We start from the raw sequence: 21,997 nt of genomic DNA, 5'->3' as shown, positions 1-21,997 counted from the left end.
ACCAAAGCCACAGAGACAGAGAAAATATATTCACAAATAGGGAAATAGGAATGAAGTATATGGAAAACAGAGTGTATCTTATTAGTTTTCTTGCTTTCTTTCACTGGGGATTGAACCCAGGGCACTTTACCAGTCTTTTTAATTTCCATTTTTTTTTTTTTTTTTTTTTACTAGGGATTGAACCCAGGTTTGCTTAACCACTGAGCCTTTTTTTTTAGTTGTATGTGGACTCAATGCCTTTGTTTTTATGTGGTTCTAGGATCAAACCCAGTGCCTCATACTTGCGAGGCAAATGTTCTACCACTGAGCTACAACTCCAGGCACCACCCCCAGCCCTTTTTTTATATTCTCCTAGAGACAGGGTCTTGCTGACTTGTTAAGTGCCTCTCTAATTTGCTGAGACTAGCTTTGAATTCGCATTTCTCCTGCCTCAGCCTCTGGAGCCACTGGGATTACAGGTGTGCACCATGGTGCCCAGCTATTTTTTTTTTTCTCTCTCTCCTTTTTTTTTTTAAAAAAAAAAAAAAACACACTTACTTTTATTTTATTTATTTATTTTTATGTGGTGCTGAGGATCGAACCCAATGACTCATGGGTGCTGGGCAAGCACTTTACCCCTGAGCTACAACCCCAGCCAGCGCCCAGCTATTTTTAATCTTGAGACAGTGTCTAGCTAAATTGCTGAGACTGACCTTGAATTTGCCATCCTCCTGCCATGGGCTCCCAAGCTGCTGGGATTATAGACATGTGCCACTGTGCCCTGCTAGTTATATGTACGTACTGCTCCAGTTTATATTGTCTGTAAGGGCCCCAGGTGTGCTGGTACACACCAGTAATCCCAGCAACTCAGGAGGCTGAGACAGGAGGATTGCAAGTTCGTGACCAGCCTTAGCAATTAGGTGAGGCGCTAAGCAACTTAGTGAGACTCTGTCTCAATAAATAAATAAATAAATAAATAAAAAGAGTAGGGCTGGGGATATAGCTCAGTTGATAGAGTGCTTGCCTTTCATGCATAAGGCCCTAGGTTCAATCCCCAGCACCACAAAAAAATAAAAAATAAAATAAAAAGAGCTGGGGATGTAGCTCAGTGATAAAGCACCCCTCTGGGTGCAATCCCCAGTACCAAAATAATAATAATAATAATAATTTATTTAGTAAAGAGGCAATTTTAAAGAAAAAACAAGTTAATAAAAGTGTCTTTGAAAGAGAAATTTATCAGCTTTGGTTGGGCCAAGCAGCTATTGTTCCATTGTTTTTTTCTTTCTCTTTCTCACGCTGTGTGTGTGTGTGTGTGTGTGTGTGTTTGCTGGTACCCAGGGACTCACGTATGCTAGGCAAGTGATCTATCACGGAACAATACCCCCAGACTCATGACCCTAGTTTAGAACTTGCTTTTCTAAAGGAAGAATTACCACCAGTGCTCTGAACTAGCTCTGCATGGGCAATTCTACAAGACAATAAAACATCACAGGGAAGGGAAGATCTTGTCAGTGGATACCAGTGGGATTGCTCTAAGTGCTCCCCTGTCTTCTGGCCAGCAACTCTGGGTGAAACCTCTGCAGTCAGAAGCATTACGAGCACAGTGGAGGAATGGAGACCAGAGATGGGAAGTTCTTGCCTGGACACTCTGCTGTCATGAGGAGTGGATCCAGACCTGGAACCCAGGGGTACCTGTTGCTAGGCTTGAGTTCTTTCAACAAGGAGGGAAAGCTTCTTCCCTAAATCCCAACAAACCCATCTTTCCACAACACAAAAGTTCATCTCATTTTATCCTCATGGCACTCAGCATCCAGAGAAGTTGGCAGCGGATTGGCAGGTAACCCTTTTGTCAGTCAAAGAAAACAAGACACAGACATATTAAACCTTCTTCCTAGGGCTCTGCTGGCAGGATTAGAAGCTGTGCTGGTGCTCAGGACTCCTGAGCATCAAATGCTGATGCGCCCCCCCCCCCCACCATCCGGCTCACGTCGTTGCTGATGGTGGAGTCTCGGTGGATGAGGCGCTGCACGTGGCTGTCGATGCTGCTGCCTGAGGAGAACTTGGTGAGCGTGGCTGGGTGAGCTTCCCGCTCCCGCTGCCTCACCACCACCTCACAGGCCTTCCATTCCGCCAACACCTGCTGGTACCTTGCTGCCACCGCTGTGTCTACCTGTGCTCAGACCACACCATGAATATGCAGGGAGGGTGTACCAGGGCCTCCTCCTTAGGGGCTGGACACACTGGACCTTTGGCCCTGAGTTACAGAGGTCAGAAACTAGAGTAGGATCTTGGGTGAGGTCACTGGGGCCATGCTACTACCACCTTCCTCTGTAATGTTTCTTCTGGCTGGGAAGGGGCTGAGGCTTCTAAGGTCCCCTCCCTGGAGGCCCTTGGCTCAGCCCCCCACCTCCCTACGCCCCATGAGAATGGGTTCCTCTTACCTGCTCCATCTCCTTTTTGCTCATGCCAAATTTATAGTGGCCAAGGAGGAAGGGCCAGATGTCCTTGCGGATCTCATGTTCCACACCTCCGTAGTACACCTGCCTTAGCAGCTCCAGCTCCTTATAGTTCTAAGGGGCCCAGGGGTAAAGACTATGTGGCTCCCACAGTCACAGTGCTCCAGCTGGTTGAGCCCCATCCCACGGAGGGGGGGGGGCAAGGCAATGGCCTTCAGTCATTCAGCTTAGGGATGGCCATGTCCTCCTGTGCCCCAGGTTACAAGTGGATGAGATCTAATTCACCCTCCTTCCTTACAGGGCAGGAAATGGAGCCCCGAGGGAGGTGGCGATCAGCCTGAGGTCACAGAGCAATATGGAAGCAGAACAGATTCTCAGCCTAGTTCTTTCCCACATGGACCCACAGACCCAACTGTATGTGATTCCACTATGACACAGTTACTCCATGGCCATCAATCCTGGCCTGTCAACCCCACGCCAAACACATTTTCCCCGAATGCTCATTTAGTCTATAAAAACTGCTCCCAGACCCGACAGCTATGCACAACTACTGCCCACTCCAGCCCTCTACCTGGCCTCTGGCTGCAGAGCCCCAGTTTATACCTTTTTGTCCTTCTGATACTTGCTCCACACATCCTTGGTGAGGCCTCCCAAGGCCCCTGGGGGTCGATCAGGTGGGATAATGTTGTGATGCACCAGTGCTGACAGGTGGGTCCGTACCGTGGACAGGTGGCGGCAGTAGGCCAGCCCTGCAGTGGGGAGCAGGAGACTGTACCAGAAGTGCATCCCCACCCCCTGGTCCCTCACAGTCCCATCTCACCACACACTCACAGCCATAGAAGGCCCGGGACACGATCTGCCTCTTCATGCTCTTACACAGCAGCCTGAGGGGCAACCTGTGGAAACAACCTGGTTCAGAGGCCCAGGGCTGTGGCCTGAGGCGGAGGAAGGATGAGAGGGAAAGATATTCTGGCCTAGGAGGCAGGCAAGGTCCTTAGGATGGCACAGGGAGCGGCACAGCAGCATGTCAACAGCTCCCTGTCCCTGCCAGTCAACATCAACTTTGCTGCCAGGGATGGAGGACACCAGCCCCCCACCACCTAGCAATCTTGGGCAACTAATTTCCCCTTAGTGAATCTTGGTTTCCTCACGTGAAAATGAAGAGACTCACCTCAGGGCATAAGGAGTAGCAGTAAAAAAACATGGAGTAACAATTTAGAGGAAAGCACCCAGCCACTTGCCCTACAAAAAGGCTATCTGCATATTGGTCTTACACATGGCAGGTGCTCAGAGACTTGTTGAGTGTCCTCAGACATATAGCCTGACAGTAGGGTCTATGCGCACACTAGGAAGGGGAACTCACAAGTGTTGGGCACCTACTTTGTGTAGGCACATGCCTGGCATTCACTTATTCAGTCCTCACCAGTGCTGTAGGAAGCAGGCAATGTTATCTCCATTTTATGAACGAGGAAACTGAGGTTTAAAAATGTAGAGGCTAGAGAGCTAGCCTAGCACACGTGAGGTTCAATCCCCAGCACCACATCAAAAAACTAAATAAACCAAATGAAGGTACTGTATCCATCTACAACTCAAAATGTCTTTAAAAAAAATGTAGAGGAGAGCTGGGGATATAGCTCTCTTGGTAAAGTGCTTGCCTTGCATGCACGAGGCCCTGGGTTCAATTCCCAGCACCAAAAAAACAAACAAACAAAAAAAAAATGTAGGAGTGTTGGGGTTGGTAGAGCACTTGCCTAGCATGTGTGAGGCACTAGTTTGATCCTCCACACCGCATAAAAACAAATAAATAAATAAAATAAAGGTACTGTGTCCACCTACAATTAAAACAATTTTTAAAAATATTTGTTTTTTTAGTTTTAGGTGGACACAATATCTTTATTTTATTTTTATATGGTACTGAGGATTTAACCCAGTGCCTCATGCATACTAGGCGAGCACTCTGCCACTGAGCAACAACCCTAGTCCCTAAAAAAAAATATTTTTTTAAAAAATGTAGAGGCTCAGAGAGACCCAGCAACTTGCTGAAGTCACCTGTATATCACAAGTGAAATTTGAATCCAGGTTTGTCCAACTCTAGAGACAACCCTTGTCATGCAAGTGACAGCCTCTGAGGACAGAGGGACACACATGCACAGACATGCTAACAGGAAGCTGATCTGGGCCCTACCCACTCACCGGTCTGGGACACAGCTGCAGTGACTGGGGGTTGCATATGGGGAGCTGTTAGAGGAGCAGGAGAGGCAAGAGGAGCGCTGGCTGCACAGGGGTTCTAGGTGCCAGGCTGTCAGGCTGGGCCCAAAGCCCTGCATCTCGATCATGTCGCCAGCATCTGAGGGCAGGAAGGGGCATGGTCAGCAGCTGGAAGGCCTCCTCCCCCAAGCACCCTGGGGTATGCCCACCTCTGTGCCCAGAGCTGCAGCATAAAGTCACCCGTTGGTGGAAAAATCACAGAGGTGGTTGCTGCCTGGTGCAGAGCCCAGAGATGGAAATGGTGGAAGAGGGCACTTGACACTTCTCAGCCTTCACTAAACCCAGAGAGGTTGTCTTTCATGTGTGATAAAATACTTGGACTGAGTCAAGGGTGATTTGCTTACCTACCTCTGTCTCACTACCAGCAAACTCTTGCTTTTCTAGAGGGAGGGGAAGGAAAGAGAAGGAATAGCCAAGACCTGCTGAGCTCTCTGAAATGCTACCAGTTAGCCTGACCTCTAAGGGCTTGGCTTGATTCTCTAGAGTAAAACTCTGAGATGCCCAAGAAGGTGCTTGGAACACCTCAATCTGTGACCCTGCCCAGACAGGGGAGTCTCTAGTGACTAAAGCCCCAGAGGGTCCCTGAGCTACTTGTCCACAGGCCTCACTCTTTGAGGGATTTTAGATCTGGTAGCCAGTGGCTAAGTAGAACAGTGCTCCCTGCCAAGGCTGGACACTTTGAAGCCTAAATGGACTGCACTAGATATGGCGGCTCCGCTCAGGTAAGCTGGAAGGGAGGGCGGAATTCCGAAGGCTGCCAGGGACTCTGGCATCCAATGCAGAAGTCACAGACAAATGTACCCAGGTACAGCCTCCTAAGATGACTCCTTGGATATGTCTACACCAATGCAGATGGAACTTTCTCAGCCAGGCCTGCTGGTCTAAATCAGAACCCAAGACCCTTGAGAGTTTCCAGGACCCAAGTAGGGCAGGGCACTGCTCAGGGGAGTACTGATAGGTCCAGGAACCACAGAGATGAAGCACAGTGAGGGCAGGAAATGAAAGGACCCAGAGGTGATACCACAAGGGAGGGAGAGAGCAGAGCAGAGTGAAGAAGAACAAGGAGAGAGAGCTGTGTGTGCTGAGGACACTGTTTCTTTCGGCTGTGGCTTTCTTGGTGAATCTAGTGTGGTCCTGGCCCACCATGGACTGGAGCAGGCCTGGGCCTGGTTTTTCTGGGACTCAGACTCCAGCTCTGGGTGTGCCTTATAAGGAAGGCTGAGCTGATTCTTCTCCAGGCCCCTCAGGGATTGCCTTGCCTTGCCCCCCCCCCCAAGATCCATGGCAGGTATTTGTGTAGATATCTGGCCCTTCAGCTCCAACAGGAGGCAAATTAAGGAAACATACTTGGTGGGGTGGAGGGCTGCGGCTCTGGGAGTGAGGGATTGCAAGCCATGCCCGAGATTCTAGGAAGAAAAGAGGGAAGGGGCAAAGTGCAGGTGGGGTGGGACAGGAGCCTAGGTCATGCCCCTGCAGCGAGAGAGAGGCCAATCCTGGGAGGAGCCAAGGTAAGAGTTGGCCCAGCTGGACAGGCAGCAGGCAGCAGGCGGGCAGGCAGGGAGGGTGACAGGTGCAGAGGGTGGAGGGTGGGCACACGGGGAAACCAAAGCTCATGCCCAGAAAGCAGGGCCCAACCAAGGCAGGTCTCCTGGGTCAATGCTCTTCACCTTAATTCTCCAGGAAGGAGCTGAACCAGCCAGCACTGACTGAGCATGGCATCTGAACAACCCAGTGCAGACAGCTGGAGCTCTGGAGTGACTGGGTGAGGGGCAGCAGGCTGGATGGGGGGTCTGCTGGGTTAGCTTTGACTCTGACTCTCTCCTCTGAGCATGAGGAAAGTGTAAAGCAAACAATCAGGGTGGGTGAACCCCACAGCCCCTAAGACTCCGAGTGAAAGGTGCCTGGCCTGGAGCAGAATTAGAGTGAACAGCATCTCTGCTCGTTCGGGGAGGCAGCAGGGAAAGGAGGGAGAGGAGGGGGAGGAGGAGATCTGGACACCCCGCCACTTGAGTCACATGCACAAGTCAAGCATGTTGCAGGCCTCAAAAGCAACGGCTAGCAGAATGGACTCAACAGTGTTGTCATTATGGACTGGAGTGGAAGTGGGGGCTCCCATCCCCTATCCCCTCTCCCCCAACCACTGACAGATTCTGCTCTCATACTTTCTCCCCTTTCCCAAGTACTGGGGGCCTCAGGACTGCATCCTGGGTTGTCTAGCCCCTGAGTTCTACAAGAGAATGCCCAGACAAATCCCAGGTCCTCTGGGTCTAAAGTCTCTGATCCCAGAAGCCTCAGCCTTAAGACTGGTCAGGAATGACTTTTCTTTCTCTATCTCTCTCTCTTTTTTTTTCACTAGGATTGAACCCAGGGTCATTTTACCATTGAGCTATATCCCTAGTCATTTTTTAATTTTTTATTTTGAGACAGGGTCTTGCAGTTGCTGGGGCTGGTCTCAAACTTTAGATGATCCTGCCTCAGCCTCCCAAGTGGTTGGGATTTCAGACAAGCACTACCATGCCCGGCAGGGATGGCTTCTCTAATACCAAGTCTGCCAAGACAAGGGTTCTTTGAGACCTATAGCCTCCAGCCTCTAGCCTGACTGCCAATTCATGGGATAACAAGGTCCCTCTCAAAGCTTAACCTTCCTACTCAAATTCAGTTAACCCGTAAATAAGCATCAGTGCCAAGTCCAATTTGCAAGGAAACAGATGGCAGGCATGTATATAGGCAGTAAGTTAGAATATTCCTACCTGGGCCTGGCCTTCAGACTTTTGTTGGAAGGTCTGGTAGGGAGGGCAGGCCCCAGGGCAGGATGTGGCAGGAAGAGAAGCAGCTGGCAGGGTTAGCTAAGGGGGTGCTAAGTGTGGGTTAAACCACAGATCTAGCTCTCCTGGGATGGTGGCATATTATTGGCTTAGTAGCCGGGCTAAGGAATAGAGTTCCTTAGCAGAACTTTATGGAAGCATAAGGAGAGTATTACATATTCTTAAGACTCCCTCTTTTGGGGCAGGGAAAGCAATTAATTCTGGCATGAAATGGTTAGGGATAGAGAAGTTTGCTAATCTTCGAGAGCTGGCTCAGCCCCTTCTGATCAGCCTTTCCTTAAGAGTCCCTTCCTAACCCTCACAACACTCCTGGCTGACAGCTCTCCAAAAAGAGTGGGATTCCCTCTACCAAACCAGCTCTGTGCTAAGACAGACAGTGTGGGCAGGGGAACACTGAGGGACTGCAGGCACTGGGTTATGTTATTCCCAATGAAGAGGACCTATTCAATCATGAACTCTAAGGTCTGTGAGGATGGGACACACCTGTCTGACATCTCTGGCACAGCACGTGGCACAGATGAAGAAACCGAGCTTTGAGATGATGAGGTACAGAAAGCCAGGGGCATATCTGGGGCAGGAATTTATGTTGCCATGTCCTAAGTCTATGTCCGTTCCTGGACATTCTGTTGCAGATATTTCTAGATTTCATGCTAAAGTACCAGGCCATACCTGCGGAGCCTGCAGGCCTGCTGGGAAAACAGAGCCCTAGGGTCTCTTCCCAAAGTGGCCCCTGACCTGTCTGACCCCAGGAAGGGTCTGGTACCCCTATCCTGTTTCTATCAAGTCAGGAGTCAAAAGCATAGGACTGAGGCTGCCTTTCCCAATCAGCAGGAGAAAAGGAAAGAGACCACTATCTGGTGCTTGCCGGCAGGAATGCTAGGTGCAAGGAGGGGCTCAGGGAGCCATTCAGCCCCCCAAGAGGCAATCAGATAGTCAGCCTTTCCCTTCAGAGGCTCATCTTCCCTCTCAGCATGAAGCCTCCTCCTTATACTCAGAACTATTCACTCTATAATGTCCCTCTTTTTGCCAGCACCTGTCTAGCTTCCTTGCATCCTTATCTGCCTCCTGATGGAAGGGAACCACCCTGGGTTAAGTCCCCTAATGCCAACACTGCTGTTTGAGCCCTGTGGTGGGTGGCAGGTGGGCCCAGGGGGTGGGGTGGAGGATGAGGTGGGTCAGGGATGGGGAGGGATAAAAACCTTTCATCGGATTGGGAGCTGTGAGGTTCCGCGAGCAGATCATTGAGAGCATCGAGTGCAGTTTATCCTCCTCTTCCTCATCATCGTCCACCGAGGCCGCGCGGCTGGCCGCTAGGTGGTGGTAGTTAATAGTGACTGCTCAAAGAGAATAGCGAGAGAGGCAGAGGCATGAGGACCCTAGTCCCTGGGTCAGTGGGACCAACTCCTTCCTTGAGGTGAGTGGCATGGAGCTGGGATCACCTTGAACCTGTAGGGCATAGAAGATGGGCGTGGGGGGTAGCCTGAGAGCCCTCTGATGAGTACTTAGGAGAGTATAGAAGGCAAGGGACTGGGCGGCAGTTACAGAGCCCTACTCTTCGAAGGGGCTCTTTCTAGAAAAAACAGAAGAGAGAGAACTGGTGTGTATGTGTGTGTGTGTGAGAGAGAGAGAGAGAGAGAGAAAGAGAGAGAGAAAGAGAGAGAGAGAGAGAGAGAGAGAGAGAGAGAGAGAAAGAAAGAGTGAAGGAGAGAGGGAGGGAGAAATATAGGAACTATTTGGGATAGGTTGGCAACTTAGGAGCTCGCCAGCCCTGGCCAAGGTGGACAGGACTACTGGCAGATGGTCATGGTCATTCTTCAGCTCTCATTATGGTCAGACTGAATCGAATCTGAAATTTACCCCAAACTCCCATAGACTCAACCTTTTCCTTCTCTAAGGGTTTTCCCAGAGCTGCCTTGCCCTTGAGAAGCCCGAGTCCCTTAGCTGAGCTTCAGCTCCTGTTGCCCTGGCTTGCCTTTGGGGAATTAGGGGTTCTTAAAGTGAAGTTTCAAACATTGGGAAATGCCATCAACTGAAGAGAGGAAGGAGAGACTGAAGAATCTAAACTAAACAACAACCTGAGATTAAATGCCAGGTTTGCAAACACATTCAGGCAAAAAGATGTCTCCTTGTCAGGCCATCTGGGAGGGAAGCGGGGATTACACCTTGTGCCTTCCAAACTTTTGGGGACAATTGGTGCTGTGGCTACATGTATGCTGTTTGGGTCATCTGCCCTCCAATACTGAGACAACTTATTGACAACTTTTTGGTACCAATTAAGAAATTTAGGGAGAAGGTGGTCTGGTGGGCAGTAGATACTCTGGGATGGCAAATTCTCTGACCTTATCTACGTGAACCGTGAGTCTCAACAAGAGAAACCTATGGGTTGAAGCAGCAGAAAGGGAAGTTTGGTGTTGGTAGATACTCAGAGATAGACCCCTTAGGCCGAGGGGTGTCTGACAAAGGCAGGCAGGACCTATGAGGGCCCAACTACCTTTGGGACCCCAGCCCTCAACATTCAAATCTCACCCTCTTCAGAAGCAACCCCAACCTCAGTCAGAGCTCCTCTTGTCAAATGCTGGCTTGAAGAGAGCTCCGGCTCTAGGGGAGTTGGTGAATAACTTGCTTTGTCCAAAAGAAGCACAAGTCCCATGCCCAGGCTGCCTTGTGGAGGTTGAGAGGCAGGTGGAAGAGAAATGGAGAGTTTTCTACCTTCTATTTCTAGTCCCTTCACATTTTCCCCCCCTGGGGTGGAGCATGAAAGGTGACTAAGAATCTTGTGCATGACACCTGGGTCTCCTGAGCCAAGAGTCTCGGGGAAAGAAACAGGTGGGGAAGACTGCTAGGAAGAGAGGTGAGCTCTCAGGGGATGATCTGCAGGTGAAAGGTCCAGGAGAGAGGTCAGTAATGACCTCATCTTAATCTGGTCTGGTCAGGGGACCCTGCCTGACATTCTCTTGGGTGATAGAGTATTCTCTACCTCCCTGAGCATCTTTCTGTCCTCCTCCACTAAGGAAGCTTGGGACACTCACTGTGCTCGTGCCTATGCCCAGGGTAGATGATCCGGAACACGTAGTCTGTGGCCCGCCCCATGCCCAGCTCCTCCACATCCACAGGTCGCATGCTACTGCGTTTCCGCAGCTTGGGGAACACCTTGCCCTGTGGAGAGAGGTGGTGGTCAGCCTGTCCAGGGCAGAGCCCTATCAGGGTCCGGCCTAAGAACTCCCGAGTAGAGAAAGAAAGGGCAGTGGCCAGAGAGCCACCCATACAGCCCTGCACCCAGAGACTCCCATTCCCTGTGGTACCTTCCCCTGCTGGGTCCACAGTGGGGGCTCAAGCTGTCCTCGAGGCAGAAGCCCATTCTCCAGACAGGACAGAAAGGACAGCAGGTGTCCTCCCTGTGGGAAGTGCAGTGGTGGTCTCTGGATGCCGTCCTGGCTCACCAGCACAAGTGTGCCACCGCTCTCTGGGGGTGAATGTGGGCAAGTGAGCTGGAGCCCTCCTTGGACATCCCACTCAACCATTACGCTAGCCCTCTAAGCCAAGTGCCCCAGACTGGGTAGTAGAACAGTCAGGCTGGAATGTGGCCTGGGAGCCTCATTAACAGGGATAGCAGGAGGGCCGGGGTAGAGCCCAGTGGAAAATTACATGCTTAGCACACACAAGGCCCTGGGATTTGATCCCTAGCACCACAAAAACAAAACAAAACAAAAACAAACCAACCAACAACAAACAAAAAACAGTGACAAGGAGAGGGAAACAGGAAGTCTGACAGGCCCCATGCTCAGCATACAATTGAGAGAAGGTGTCTCTGCCCTCCCACCCCTGTGCTGGGACAAGCAGACTCACTTTGTTGATGGCAGTGAATACAGACGATCTGACTGAAGGGCACCACCAGGGCATAGTCCCAGTAAACACTAGAAAGGAACCAGATTGATGTCACTGTGTCCCAAGATCTACTATTCTCCCTTCCTTCAGCTGGCCCCAATACCTCTTGAAACTACCCTGAAGATAGGATGACCACAGAGGAGAAGTAACCTCAGTCAGTCATGTCCCTCTGAGCCCCATGCTGTCCTCATGGCACAGGGCCCATCAGTCTCTACTGCCTAGAGCTGGGCTCAGTCCCAGAGAGCTTGACAATCACTCCAGGTGGCCTCTCCCTACCATGTGTGGCTCTGGGATAGCAGTGGCGCCTGCCTCCAGGAGCAGACTGGGTCTTTCCACACCCCACTCCCTTCCCTGGCTCCTGGGAGACGTGCCAAAGCCCCACCTCTTTTCCAGCTCAGTGTCCCCCAGAGTCCCGTTCATGAGCTGGTTGGGGGTCCACTTCAAAGTTAGGCTCTCTGCAGACTGGTGTAGAGAGAGGTAGCCAGGGACAGCCTCCATGTCCTCCTTCTATAGGGAGGAGACACAGCAGAAGACAGAGACAGTGAGGGGCTGGGAGGTGCCCCAGGATTGCCCATGGAAATGAACTCCAGGTGGGAGCAGGGTAGGCCAGGCCAGGCCAGTCATGGGGTTCTGACTGGGCTGGAGCAAGGGAGAACAAGAGCCACCTGGCCATCTCCTCTTCCTGGCTGGCCTGGTGCCACTGGCTGTGTCACGTTAGCCTCCTGGATGCCAGGTGTGTCCTGAGCCAGCCACACCCAGCTGAGCATTCACCCTGCCTTCTGGCTGCCATTCCTACCCCTGGATGGCCTGGCTCTCTGTCAGCCAGAGCAGATGCCACCTGGCTCCTGCCAATTTCAGGCTGGACATGAGTCATATGAAACAGTGAGGTGGGGGTGGGGCTATGTTACTCTTTCTCTCAGGTCAAGCTCCTTAGGAAAAGAAAAAACTGTGGCTGGAAGCTTTCAGTTCCAGGGCCTTCGGAAGAGGGAAACTGAGGTTGGCATCAAGCTTTCCTACCGGCTGCACCAGCACGTTGTTCTTGCCGTAGAGCAGTTGTGTTCTTGAGTTCTGGTGCAGGGACTCCACATACTCGCGGGCACAGGCGGCTAGCCTGTCCTCTGATGCACTGCCACTAGAATGTCGCTTCCGGATCTGACAGGAAAGCCATGGCTCATCCCTGGCCTCAGGAAATCAGCCACAGGACTTGAGAACCCTCAGGCTTCCATGACAACCCTTTCTTGTTGATCCCAGGCCTTCTTGCCCCCCCAGTTTGTTTTCAGCCACCCTCTCATTTCCAGCCAAGAACTGGCACAGGTTTGTGGCATTTTTTGCAAGTGGGGAGAAGGCTCTCTAGGAGTGGCTACTACCTGGGGAGCCAGATTCCCCTCCCTCTAATCTCATGAACATAGCCTGAATAAGTGAGCAAGGGGATGGGGAGAGGGACACCCACCCCCAGGGCAGGGCGCTTTGCAGGAGAATCCTGGCGACTAGGGGGACCCCGGATACGGTGCCTCTGGACTAGCTCATCAGCAGAGGGGTCAGTCCAATAGTGATCAGCCGTCTTGAGCTTTGTGTATTCCAAGGCACAGGGTCCCACTGTGGAGACAGGGATGTTAGCTTGAGGAACTAGAACTGCCCCTTACCCACGCCCCACAAAGGCCTATAAGCTCTCAGGCTCACCTAGAAGAGAGGCCAGGATGGGGCCAAACACAGGGTCTGCCAATAATGCTTCCTTCTCGTAGTACTTGCTGCCAGCGTGAGGGAGACAGGGTGATTGTCAGTGCTCTTGGACCTGGTCCAGGGTGGTGAAGCTCAGCAGGGAGGGACAATCCCCACAACGTCAGATTCATGTCAATCACCAAGGAAAGTGTATAGGATGGACTTTTGCGGGGTACCTGGTATGGTCTATGCTTTTGGAGTACTTAAAGGGGAGCTGGAGGCATGACTATAGGCTATCCTGACCGTTAAGCAAGGAGAGGCACAGGGCTGAGGAGGGAGCTAATTGGGGAATGGGGCAGTCACCTGCAGTTCTCCGCCAGGTACTGCACAACCCTGTCCAGAACTTTCTCCATGAGTGCTGTGCGTACCCATATGTGCTTCAAGGCCTGTGGGCTGAGGACCGGGGCCTTCCCACCAGCTGAGCCCTGTTTCCGCAGGGCCTCCTGGCCACCTCCTGAGGGTCTCCTGCAATGAGGAGGAGGAGGACTTCAGAAGTATAAGAGCTTGGGGGTAAACCACAGGTCTGTGGCACTAGGAGTGAGAACTGGTGCCACAATATGGGAGACCAGAGAATTCCTGAGCAGGAACAGGGAGTCAAAGGGCACTGAGCCCTTTGCAAGCTTAACTGTCACCCACAGGCTGATCCCTCACCCAACAGGTCCTGTAAGAGATGGGCCAGGAAGCCAACCTCTAGGTGGGTTTTCCTGGGAGGTAGCAGATGGCCAACTGGAAAGAGTGGAAGAGAGGGCCAGGAAAAGCTGGCGTGAGGCTTACCTGCCCTCTACTTGTTGTTGCAGCTCCTGTACCTTGTGGCAAATCTCCCCAGCCACAGGGCACGTTTTCCCCACCTTGGTGAACAGAGCTGCCATCTTGTCACTGCGCAGGAAGCCAGCAGCACGGCGTCTCAGTTGATGCAGGAGGCAAGCCTCCACAGCACCTGGGCCACAAAGGAAAACAACACCTGAGTCTGGGCAAGAAAAGGGACACTCCTGTCTCCCATGCCTATGGAAAGGCAGGGGCAAGGGCAACTGATGAAACTAGGGGCAGGCCAGGAGGTACCCTGACCACCTCCTATCCCTCCCCTCCCCTCCCTGTCCTTCTGCCCTTGTCTAGGGTGGACCTGCAATAGCCAAACCTTTCCCTCACCTGGTGTGTGCATGGCTCCTGTATCAAGTATCACTCCTGGGGGGACTGTGAGGACCATAGCTACCCACCGGGTTTGGCATGAATGGCTCTACCCAACCAAGAGGGCAAGCAGGGATAGCACCTACAGGACAGGGAAACAGAGAGCACACGGCCCGGCTGCCCTCCTAGAGAGTATGGTGATGTGGTTGCTAAGGAACGAGGCACTGGAGGAGCTGCAATATTAATGAAGCCACTGCAGAGATCGGACCTGACAGCAGCCCCTGGATTATTGATGAGCTCAGCAGCTGAGAGAGAAAGAGAGAGAGAGAGAGAGAGAGAGAGAGAGAGAGAGAGAGAGATTTCTCTTTTCAACACTGGGAGGGCTTTCCTTCGTTCATTCATATTTTTAGGGACTAAACTTAAAAATCGCTTTATCTGGATCCTGCTTACCACAGAGAGACCCTGCAGGAAGGAAAGGAGGACTTGGTGGAAGGAACTGCGCTGGGCAGACACAGAGTAAAAACATTAGTTTGTGTGGGATTGGGGTGGGCTTGACCAGTACTGAGGCCAGGCTGAGTGAGCTGTGCTGGCGACAAGATCTGAACTTGGTGCGGCCACTTGCTGCTTCTGTGAAACCTGGGTAAGTGACTTGATACTCTCAGCCTCAGTTTTATCATTTGTGAAGTTGAGAAAGCTTCTTAGGACAAGTATGAGATGTCACATGAGATGGAACATGAGAAACCCCTTGCACAGGGTCTAACTTTTGAGAGCCACCGGATACATGTCACCTTACCTTCTCTGTTCAGGGACTCTTTTATAGCCAACCTGTAAGAGCCAGGTATGGCAGGACCTGGGTGCATCAGAGAAAAGATCACAGCCTGCCCCAGAGGCAGATGGAGGTCCTGCTCTCTTGGAAATGAGGGAACCGAGGGTCAAATTTATTCTGACTAGCAATGGTTAGGTTATGGAACCTGGACTTCAAGAAAGAATTACTGAAAGGAAAAAAAAAAAAGAATTACTGACAACTCTCATCCGTTTTCTGCCTTTGTTTTGGATAACTGACAAGCAGTCACTGCTGTCCTATAAAAGGAGTTTGGCCTTCTCTTGGACTGAAGTCAAGGAGAGACTGAGTCCCTGTGGCCTCCTACAGCCAGCTCAGTGAGAGAATCCAGGGGAGGGGGAACAGGGAGGCTCCCTCTCCTGAAGCTCATCCCTGCTCTGACCTTAGAGGGCTTTGTTTTACAAGGTGCTGCCTGTCCTCGACGGTGTGGTCACCCACCTACACACATGTGTATGGAGACGGAGCTATATGCATTTATCATGTGTTTATAGGGCATCAGAGAGATCTTTGGCATAAGTGTCCACATGTTCTTCACTGCGATCAGTCCCCTGGTCCCTGGAGGTCTTATGTGTCCCTAGGATATATAGGTAAGTGACTTCTCGGTCTCAGTCTCTTGATCCTGATGCAGGAAGGTGGTGATAGTTCCCTGGGTTGTACTCCTCATCTAGGAGAGAGAAGTCACACTGAACAGAGCCAGAGTGGCAGCAGGTGGCACTAGTCCTGCAGGATATCATGTGCTTCAGTGATATGTCTAATTGCAGGGATAATGAGTCATTAGCCTTCCCACCTTCCCCAGGCAACTGCAAATGCAGGCAGGCCAGGGCGCTGGGGACCTGCTAGGCCTCACTCATCTTCTCAGCCAGCCTCCCAGCTCTGAGAGAGGAGGCTTTCCTCAGAGAGTACTGCAACAAGGGAATACTGTCCCAGTGATCACCCCTAAGTTTCTTCCATGAAATCTAGGCAATGTGCCAGGCCTGTCTAGGGAAGGAGAAATCTGCACCCTCAACCTTCCAAACAAAGCAAATGACCCCTTAGGCCAGATATTCTCTGTCTAGTTCCATGTGCTCCTTGGTTGGTGATTGTTGAAAAGAGTTGCCCTTGACCATTCTCACAGCAGTGCGCCCGAAAATCAGCAAACGTGATGAAAAATGTCATGTGTGCAGTGTGTAGGCAAAATTAATAACATTGATGATGATAATAACAATAGAGAATCCCTATCTCAGGGGGTTTACAGATGGGTTTCTTGGACTCCACAGACATCCTGAAATTGTATAGAATCTGTATAAAAGTTGTTGTGCTCTAGAATGCTTAGGGAGTGCTTTTTTTTGTGGTGCTGGGGATTGAATCCAGGGCCGTGTGCATGCTGACTTTTAGCTTTTAAAAGTGGGTACCTGACCCCAGAAAGATTAAGAACCCCTGCTCTAACACTTGAGTTGGGCAGAAATCCAAACATTCCCACTGAAGGAAACTCAGATGCAAACATAACCATACACATGCTCTCTCTAATACACAGTGAATACAACAATCACAATTGCCCACAGAACCATAGGCAATAACAAGCAGCTCTGTTCTGAACTTCCTCCTAAGGAAAGGCCTTTCACAGAAAGAACAGGGGAATGTCAAGTACTCTTCCCATGGGAAGTTTAACTGAAGGCCCATGCTTATTATCTCCTCCCTTCAGGGAGAGCCCAGGGCACCAAGCAGGGGAACTCTAGGGCATTTCTCCTTTCTGCCCTAGTTCTGCCACCATGGTCCTAGCTCTCAGTGTGGAGGCCATGCTGGAGATGTCCATAGAACTAAGACACCAAGTTGGCTGAGCCCATCCACCTGCTAGCTGAGCTATCTGGGTCCTTGGCACCCAGCTCCAAAGGCTTCAGGGCTCCAATCCCAGTGGGTCTTGGTACTACCCACAGCCACTCTGAATGCATTACAAGGTAACAGCCTGTAATAGTATCATTTACCTCATTTCATATGAGAAAGATTTTTAATTGTTAATTAAAAAAATCAATACTAGTTGGGGTGGAAAGGCTTGGGCAAATGAGTCAAAATAGAGAGACATGACTTAACAAGCATGATACTCTTAACTGCCAACCCTGATCTTCTGGTGGCCTTTAGAGTTCGGGCCTGATGAGACCAGGGTAACTTCTCCACTGTCATCCATTCCATCCCACTAACAAGAAGATTCAGAGAACTAACTACAGTTCTTTTTTTTTTTTTTTTTAAAGAATTTTTTTGAGGGAGGGAGGGAGGGAGGGAGAGAGAGAGAGAGAGAGAGAGATTTTTTTTTTTTTAAATTTTTTAATATTTATTTTGTAGTTTTCAGTGGATACAACATCTTTGTTTGTATGTGGTGCTGAGGATCGAACCCGGGCCGCATGCATGCCAGGCGAGCGCGCTACCGCTTGAGCCACATCCCCAGCCCCAGAGAGAGAATTTTTTAATATTTATTTTTTAGTTTTCGGCGGACACAACATCTGTGTGTGTATGTGGTGCTGAGGATCGAACCCGGGCAGCATGCATGCGAGGCGAGCGCGCTACCGCTACCGCTTGAGCCACATCCCCAGCCCCTAACTACAGTTCTGAGTAGGCAGAATCATAACCAAATTTAATTTCAGCACCTTGCTATGAACACCTCCCACCCTCCACTGAAAGGTCTGATGCCATCTTCCCAGGGAAAGGCTGGGAACCATAGGCCGAGATTAGCCCTAGCCTCTTCAGTCCCCCTCAAGCCCATAAAGGTATGGAGTTTAACAAATACTATCTGGGGCTAGAGATCACAGGTGCTAATGGAATTCTATAGGGCCCTACCTCCCGTCCCCTTACATGCTTATTTAACCATTCCAAGGATACCACTGTAGAGTGAGACACTGGGGAGACAGAGATAAAGGGAAGTGGAAAGTTGCTGAATTTTCTCGTATATTGCTGGTGGGAGGCGATATGGTACTATAAATGTGCAGATAATCTCTGACCCAGCAATCCCTCTTCTGGAATCTTCCCTGTTGATATAACTGCTTGATTACTTAGTTTAACAGCAAATACTGGAGACCATCCACATGTTAGTCAATAGGGGTCATGTTTTGTAAATTTGGCATATTCACACAGTAGAATATTGTGTAACTGAAAAAGAATGAGATGTACTCTCAAAAGAACAATGGAAAGCACTCCAAAAGGAAGATGCAGGACAATATGACCACATGGCACCTTTGAATTACAAAAAAGGTGAGTGAACAAAGATTATATATATTTAATTTCTAGAAGGGTACAGAAGAAACAAAACAGTGACTTGAGTGGAAATGGGCAAGGAAAGGAATAAGGCCTTTGAAGTACACCTTTTATATAATTCTGATTTTTGAATCAGGTGAACGTATTACCACTTCAAACCAATAATTGTAGTAGTTGAGTAAGTGACCATCAAGGGTCTGATTATGAGATGAGGCCAGAATCTCCAACTCAAGAGTGAATCAAATTCACAAACCTCAGAAAGCCTCAGTCTGTCCATGACACTGGCTCTACCTGTCTCCTTTCACCAGCTCCCTTAGCAAATATAGTCTTCCAAGATGGTTTGGTTCCCTACCCCTTGGGGAACCTGCGTAGGGCAACAGCAGGTAACCTGAGCTGGGCGGGGATAGGAGAAACAACTCCATGGGCTGGGACAAACCAAGGTGTCTCAGGAGCTCACAGAAATAAACTGAAGCTATGGTTTCCAGGAAATGCAGTAGTGTTTGGGGGAGGGGTCCACAGTTGGTCCAAGGGGGCCTCAGAAACAAGGCTGGCTCTGGGATGGTTCTCCCAGTCTGCCTTGCCTCTCATGTGCATATATATTTATATTTAAAGCTATGCTCTACAGACACAGGCCTGGACAAGCCCAGTTTTGTTGAAGTGCAGAATCATAGCACCTACAGTTGGTACAGTCTGACATGAATCTGGGTCCAGGACACTCAGCCAAGAGGCACTGGGGACAGGAGTAGAGGAGGTATGGCAAGCACAGCCTACTCCCCCAACCTCTGGCTCAGTTTCACCTTTACTCCCAGCTACCATCTGTACAATGAGGGAGTTCAGTAAAAGTTGCCATGGAGAACCTGAGGGAGGGAAGTGTGGGCAGAGCAGTCAGTCACAGGTGGTTCAGTTTTGTCCTGGAGTTTTGGGGCCATCATTCAGAGCAGAATTTTCAAAAGCTTAATGCCAAAGGGCTTCTGGTTTAGGCCCCTGGATAATGGGACCAAGACTACCAGGAGGAGTAGCCTCCTGAAAGGAAAGAGAGGAAAGGTGGGGCTCTTCAAAGAAGGAACTTAGGTGAGTAGTTTTTCCCAGCTGTTGGAGAAGGAGGTTGGAACTTTATCGGGCAGCAAATGAGGTGGGGAAGAGCAAAGAGGCATCTTCAGGCATCACTGACTTCTTTTCCCTATTTCTTCTTCTTTTTTTTTTTTTGCAGTACTAGCATTTGAACTCAGGCCATCCACATGCTAGACAAGTGATCTCCCATCAAGCTATGTTTCCAGTCCTTTTGTGTGTGTGTGTGTGTGTGTGTGTGTGTAAAGAGCATCTGCCATAGACATAGACATGCTGGGACTCACTAAGTTGGTGGCCATAAATAACAGCAGCCATTGAACTGCTTAGTCATGTCTGCTTGCAATTGATAAAAAGCTATAAGGGGCACTAGCCAAAAGCATGCTTAGTAATGTCTGGTTGCAATTGATAGGGAGCACAGCTCCATGGACATGCCCAGCTGCAATTACATCACCTCACTGGACATAACCAATGGATGTTGACTTTCACTGGGTGTAACCAATTATCAACATACATCACCAACTTTGAACTATAATTAAATTGCTGGTCCTGCCACATTGAAGAGTTTTGCTCCAAGGACATCGGTGAGACTGGCCACCTTGCTGTCCATCTCTGGACTGACTTCACCATTCCCTGATGTCCAGCCTTTGGCTGGAGAGAAGGACAATGTCTGCTCTTGGGCTAAGAGAAGTTGCATGGCATGGGAGGTGTTTTGGGGGCTCATGGTTGCCCCACGATTGTGTAATTTGCTTATAGTGTTTAGTGTGCATTAAATGCTAGTTGGGGGCTGGGATTGTGGCTCAGCGGTAGAGTGCTCGTCTAGCATGGGCGGGGCCTGGGTTGGATCCTCAGCACACATAAAAAATAAAGGCACTGTGTTGTGTCCATCTAAAATAAATATTAAATAAATATTTAATAAATATTTTAAAATAAATATTTAAAAATGCTAGTTGGGGTGCTCCCCCATATACCCAAAACTTTTTGCTCTAATTGTTTATATTTGATGATTATTGTGATTGAATATATGCTTGCATTTAAAGATAATCTACCTCTGAGTAATTATTAATAGTGCCACTTGCAACAGTGTGTGTGAGATTGAACCCAGGACCTCAAGCATGCCAGGTAAAGTACTCTGCCGCTGAGCTACATACCCAGGTCCCAATCCCAACCCTTTTTATTTTTTAAGACAGAGTCTCATTAAGTTGCCCTCAAATTTGTGGTATTTTTGTTGTTTTGGTACTGGGAATTGAAAATAGGGACACTGAACCACTGAGCCACATCCCTAGCCCTTTTTTTATGTTTTATTTAGAGACAGGGTCTTATTAAGTTGCTTACGGCTTTGCTAAATTGCTGAGGCTGGCTTTGACCCCCATGCCTCAGCCTCCTGAGCTGCTGGGATTATAGGTGTGTGCCACCGCACCCAGTGATATCCTTAAATTTGTGTCTCTACCTTTGGGATTACAGGCATGCACCACTCTGCCTGGCTTTTCCCTACTTCTCTATATGGCTATTTCTACCCAGAGATTGGTAATGGCTACTTCCACTTAAAACCAACATTTCTACAGAAACTAAAATACATTTCTATTTTTAGAGTTTATTCATCGCTCATAGTTCCAGAGTTTCAGTCCACAGATGGTCAACTCCATTGCTCTGGGCCAAAGGTGAACATCATGGCAGAAGGGCGTGGCAGAGAAAAGCAGCTCAGGACATCATACCAGGAAGCAGAGTAACTAAATTACATTTTCCTCTCAGCTTGCATTGGTGATGCTAGCTGTTTGCTTCAACAACATTCAGCTTTGCTCAACACCCCCAAATAAGAAAGCAACACTCCCATCCAGACTCTGGAAGGAGAAAAAAATTGCCCTGGTTTTTTGGAACCAAGGTGAGAGAAATGGAATTCAAGCCACATGTACCCATTTTCCTTGTCTTAGGGGGAATGCAAGGCAGGGTCTGCATGCACCAGGTTCACAGTGGCTTCCCAAGGAAGCAGGCCAGGGTCAGCCTCTCACACAGTGGAGAGAGACAGGCTCACTCAGTTCAACAAGGCACCCACCATCTCCGAGGGAGTCTCTGAACACCATTAGCTCTGTTAAATTACTGCAAGCTGAGTTTCCATGAGGGCCAACCAACTCCTCCACTCCCAGGCTCCACTCTTTTTTTTTTTTAATATTTATTTTTTGGTTAAGATGGACACAACATGGGCTGGGGATGTGGCTCAAGCGGTAGCGTGCTTGCCTGGCATGCGTGTGGCCCGGGTTCGATCCTCAGCACCACATACAAACAAAGATGTTGTGTCCGCCGAAAACTAAAAAATAAATATTAAAAAAAAAAAAAAGATGGACACAACACAATGCATTTTATTTTTATGTGGTGCTGAGGACTGAACCTGGGTCCCACCCGTGCTAGGCAAGCGCTCTACCACTGAGCCACAATCCCAGCCCCCAGGCTCCACTCTTGATAAGCCTCAGAGGCACACCAAACCCTGTGTTTTCCCTGTCCTTCCCAGCTGTTTGACTTTGTGCAACTCACTAAATCTCTCTGAGCTTTAGCTGCAATTAGGTAAAATAACAGGTTCCACCTCAAAGGGTGCTGGATAACAAAAAGCAGCAAGT

At 49.7% G+C, this 21,997-nt stretch overlaps 1 protein-coding gene across 4 annotated transcripts in view; it reads right to left on the bottom strand.

The window, feature by feature from the left end:
• Sgsm2 (small G protein signaling modulator 2) overlaps positions 1 to 21,997 on the bottom strand; it is a 40,326-nt gene that overhangs the window by 5,618 nt on the left and 12,711 nt on the right. For 2 of the 4 annotated variants that reach the window (XM_046446960.2, XM_046446962.2), the window contains exons 3-17: positions 13,907 to 14,069; positions 13,436 to 13,597; positions 13,094 to 13,161; positions 12,864 to 13,009; positions 12,431 to 12,565; positions 11,796 to 11,920; positions 11,375 to 11,442; positions 10,831 to 10,991; positions 10,558 to 10,684; positions 8,728 to 8,862; positions 4,629 to 4,782; positions 3,267 to 3,331; positions 3,039 to 3,184; positions 2,421 to 2,549; positions 1,967 to 2,149 (exon numbers count right to left, since the gene is read on the bottom strand). In XM_046446960.2, the coding sequence (XP_046302916.1) occupies positions 1,967 to 2,149; positions 2,421 to 2,549; positions 3,039 to 3,184; positions 3,267 to 3,331; positions 4,629 to 4,782; positions 8,728 to 8,862; positions 10,558 to 10,684; positions 10,831 to 10,991; positions 11,375 to 11,442; positions 11,796 to 11,920; positions 12,431 to 12,565; positions 12,864 to 13,009; positions 13,094 to 13,161; positions 13,436 to 13,597; positions 13,907 to 14,069 (1,967 nt within the window). The remainder of the gene's footprint in view (positions 1 to 1,966; positions 2,150 to 2,420; positions 2,550 to 3,038; positions 3,185 to 3,266; positions 3,332 to 4,628; positions 4,783 to 8,727; positions 8,863 to 10,557; positions 10,685 to 10,830; positions 10,992 to 11,374; positions 11,443 to 11,795; positions 11,921 to 12,430; positions 12,566 to 12,863; positions 13,010 to 13,093; positions 13,162 to 13,435; positions 13,598 to 13,906; positions 14,070 to 21,997) is intronic. The other 2 variants (XM_046446964.2, XM_046446963.2) reach the window with 2 other exon arrangements.

Source organism: Marmota monax, unplaced genomic scaffold (genome assembly GCF_021218885.2).
Source record: "Marmota monax isolate L192 unplaced genomic scaffold, Marmota_monax_Labrador192_F-V1.1 WCK01_AAM20220418_F8-fsc00138, whole genome shotgun sequence".
Lineage (NCBI taxonomy): Eukaryota > Metazoa > Chordata > Mammalia > Rodentia > Sciuridae > Marmota > Marmota monax.
Note: the sequence above shows the minus strand (reverse complement) of the source record. Positions and strands in the feature narration are given on the sequence as shown.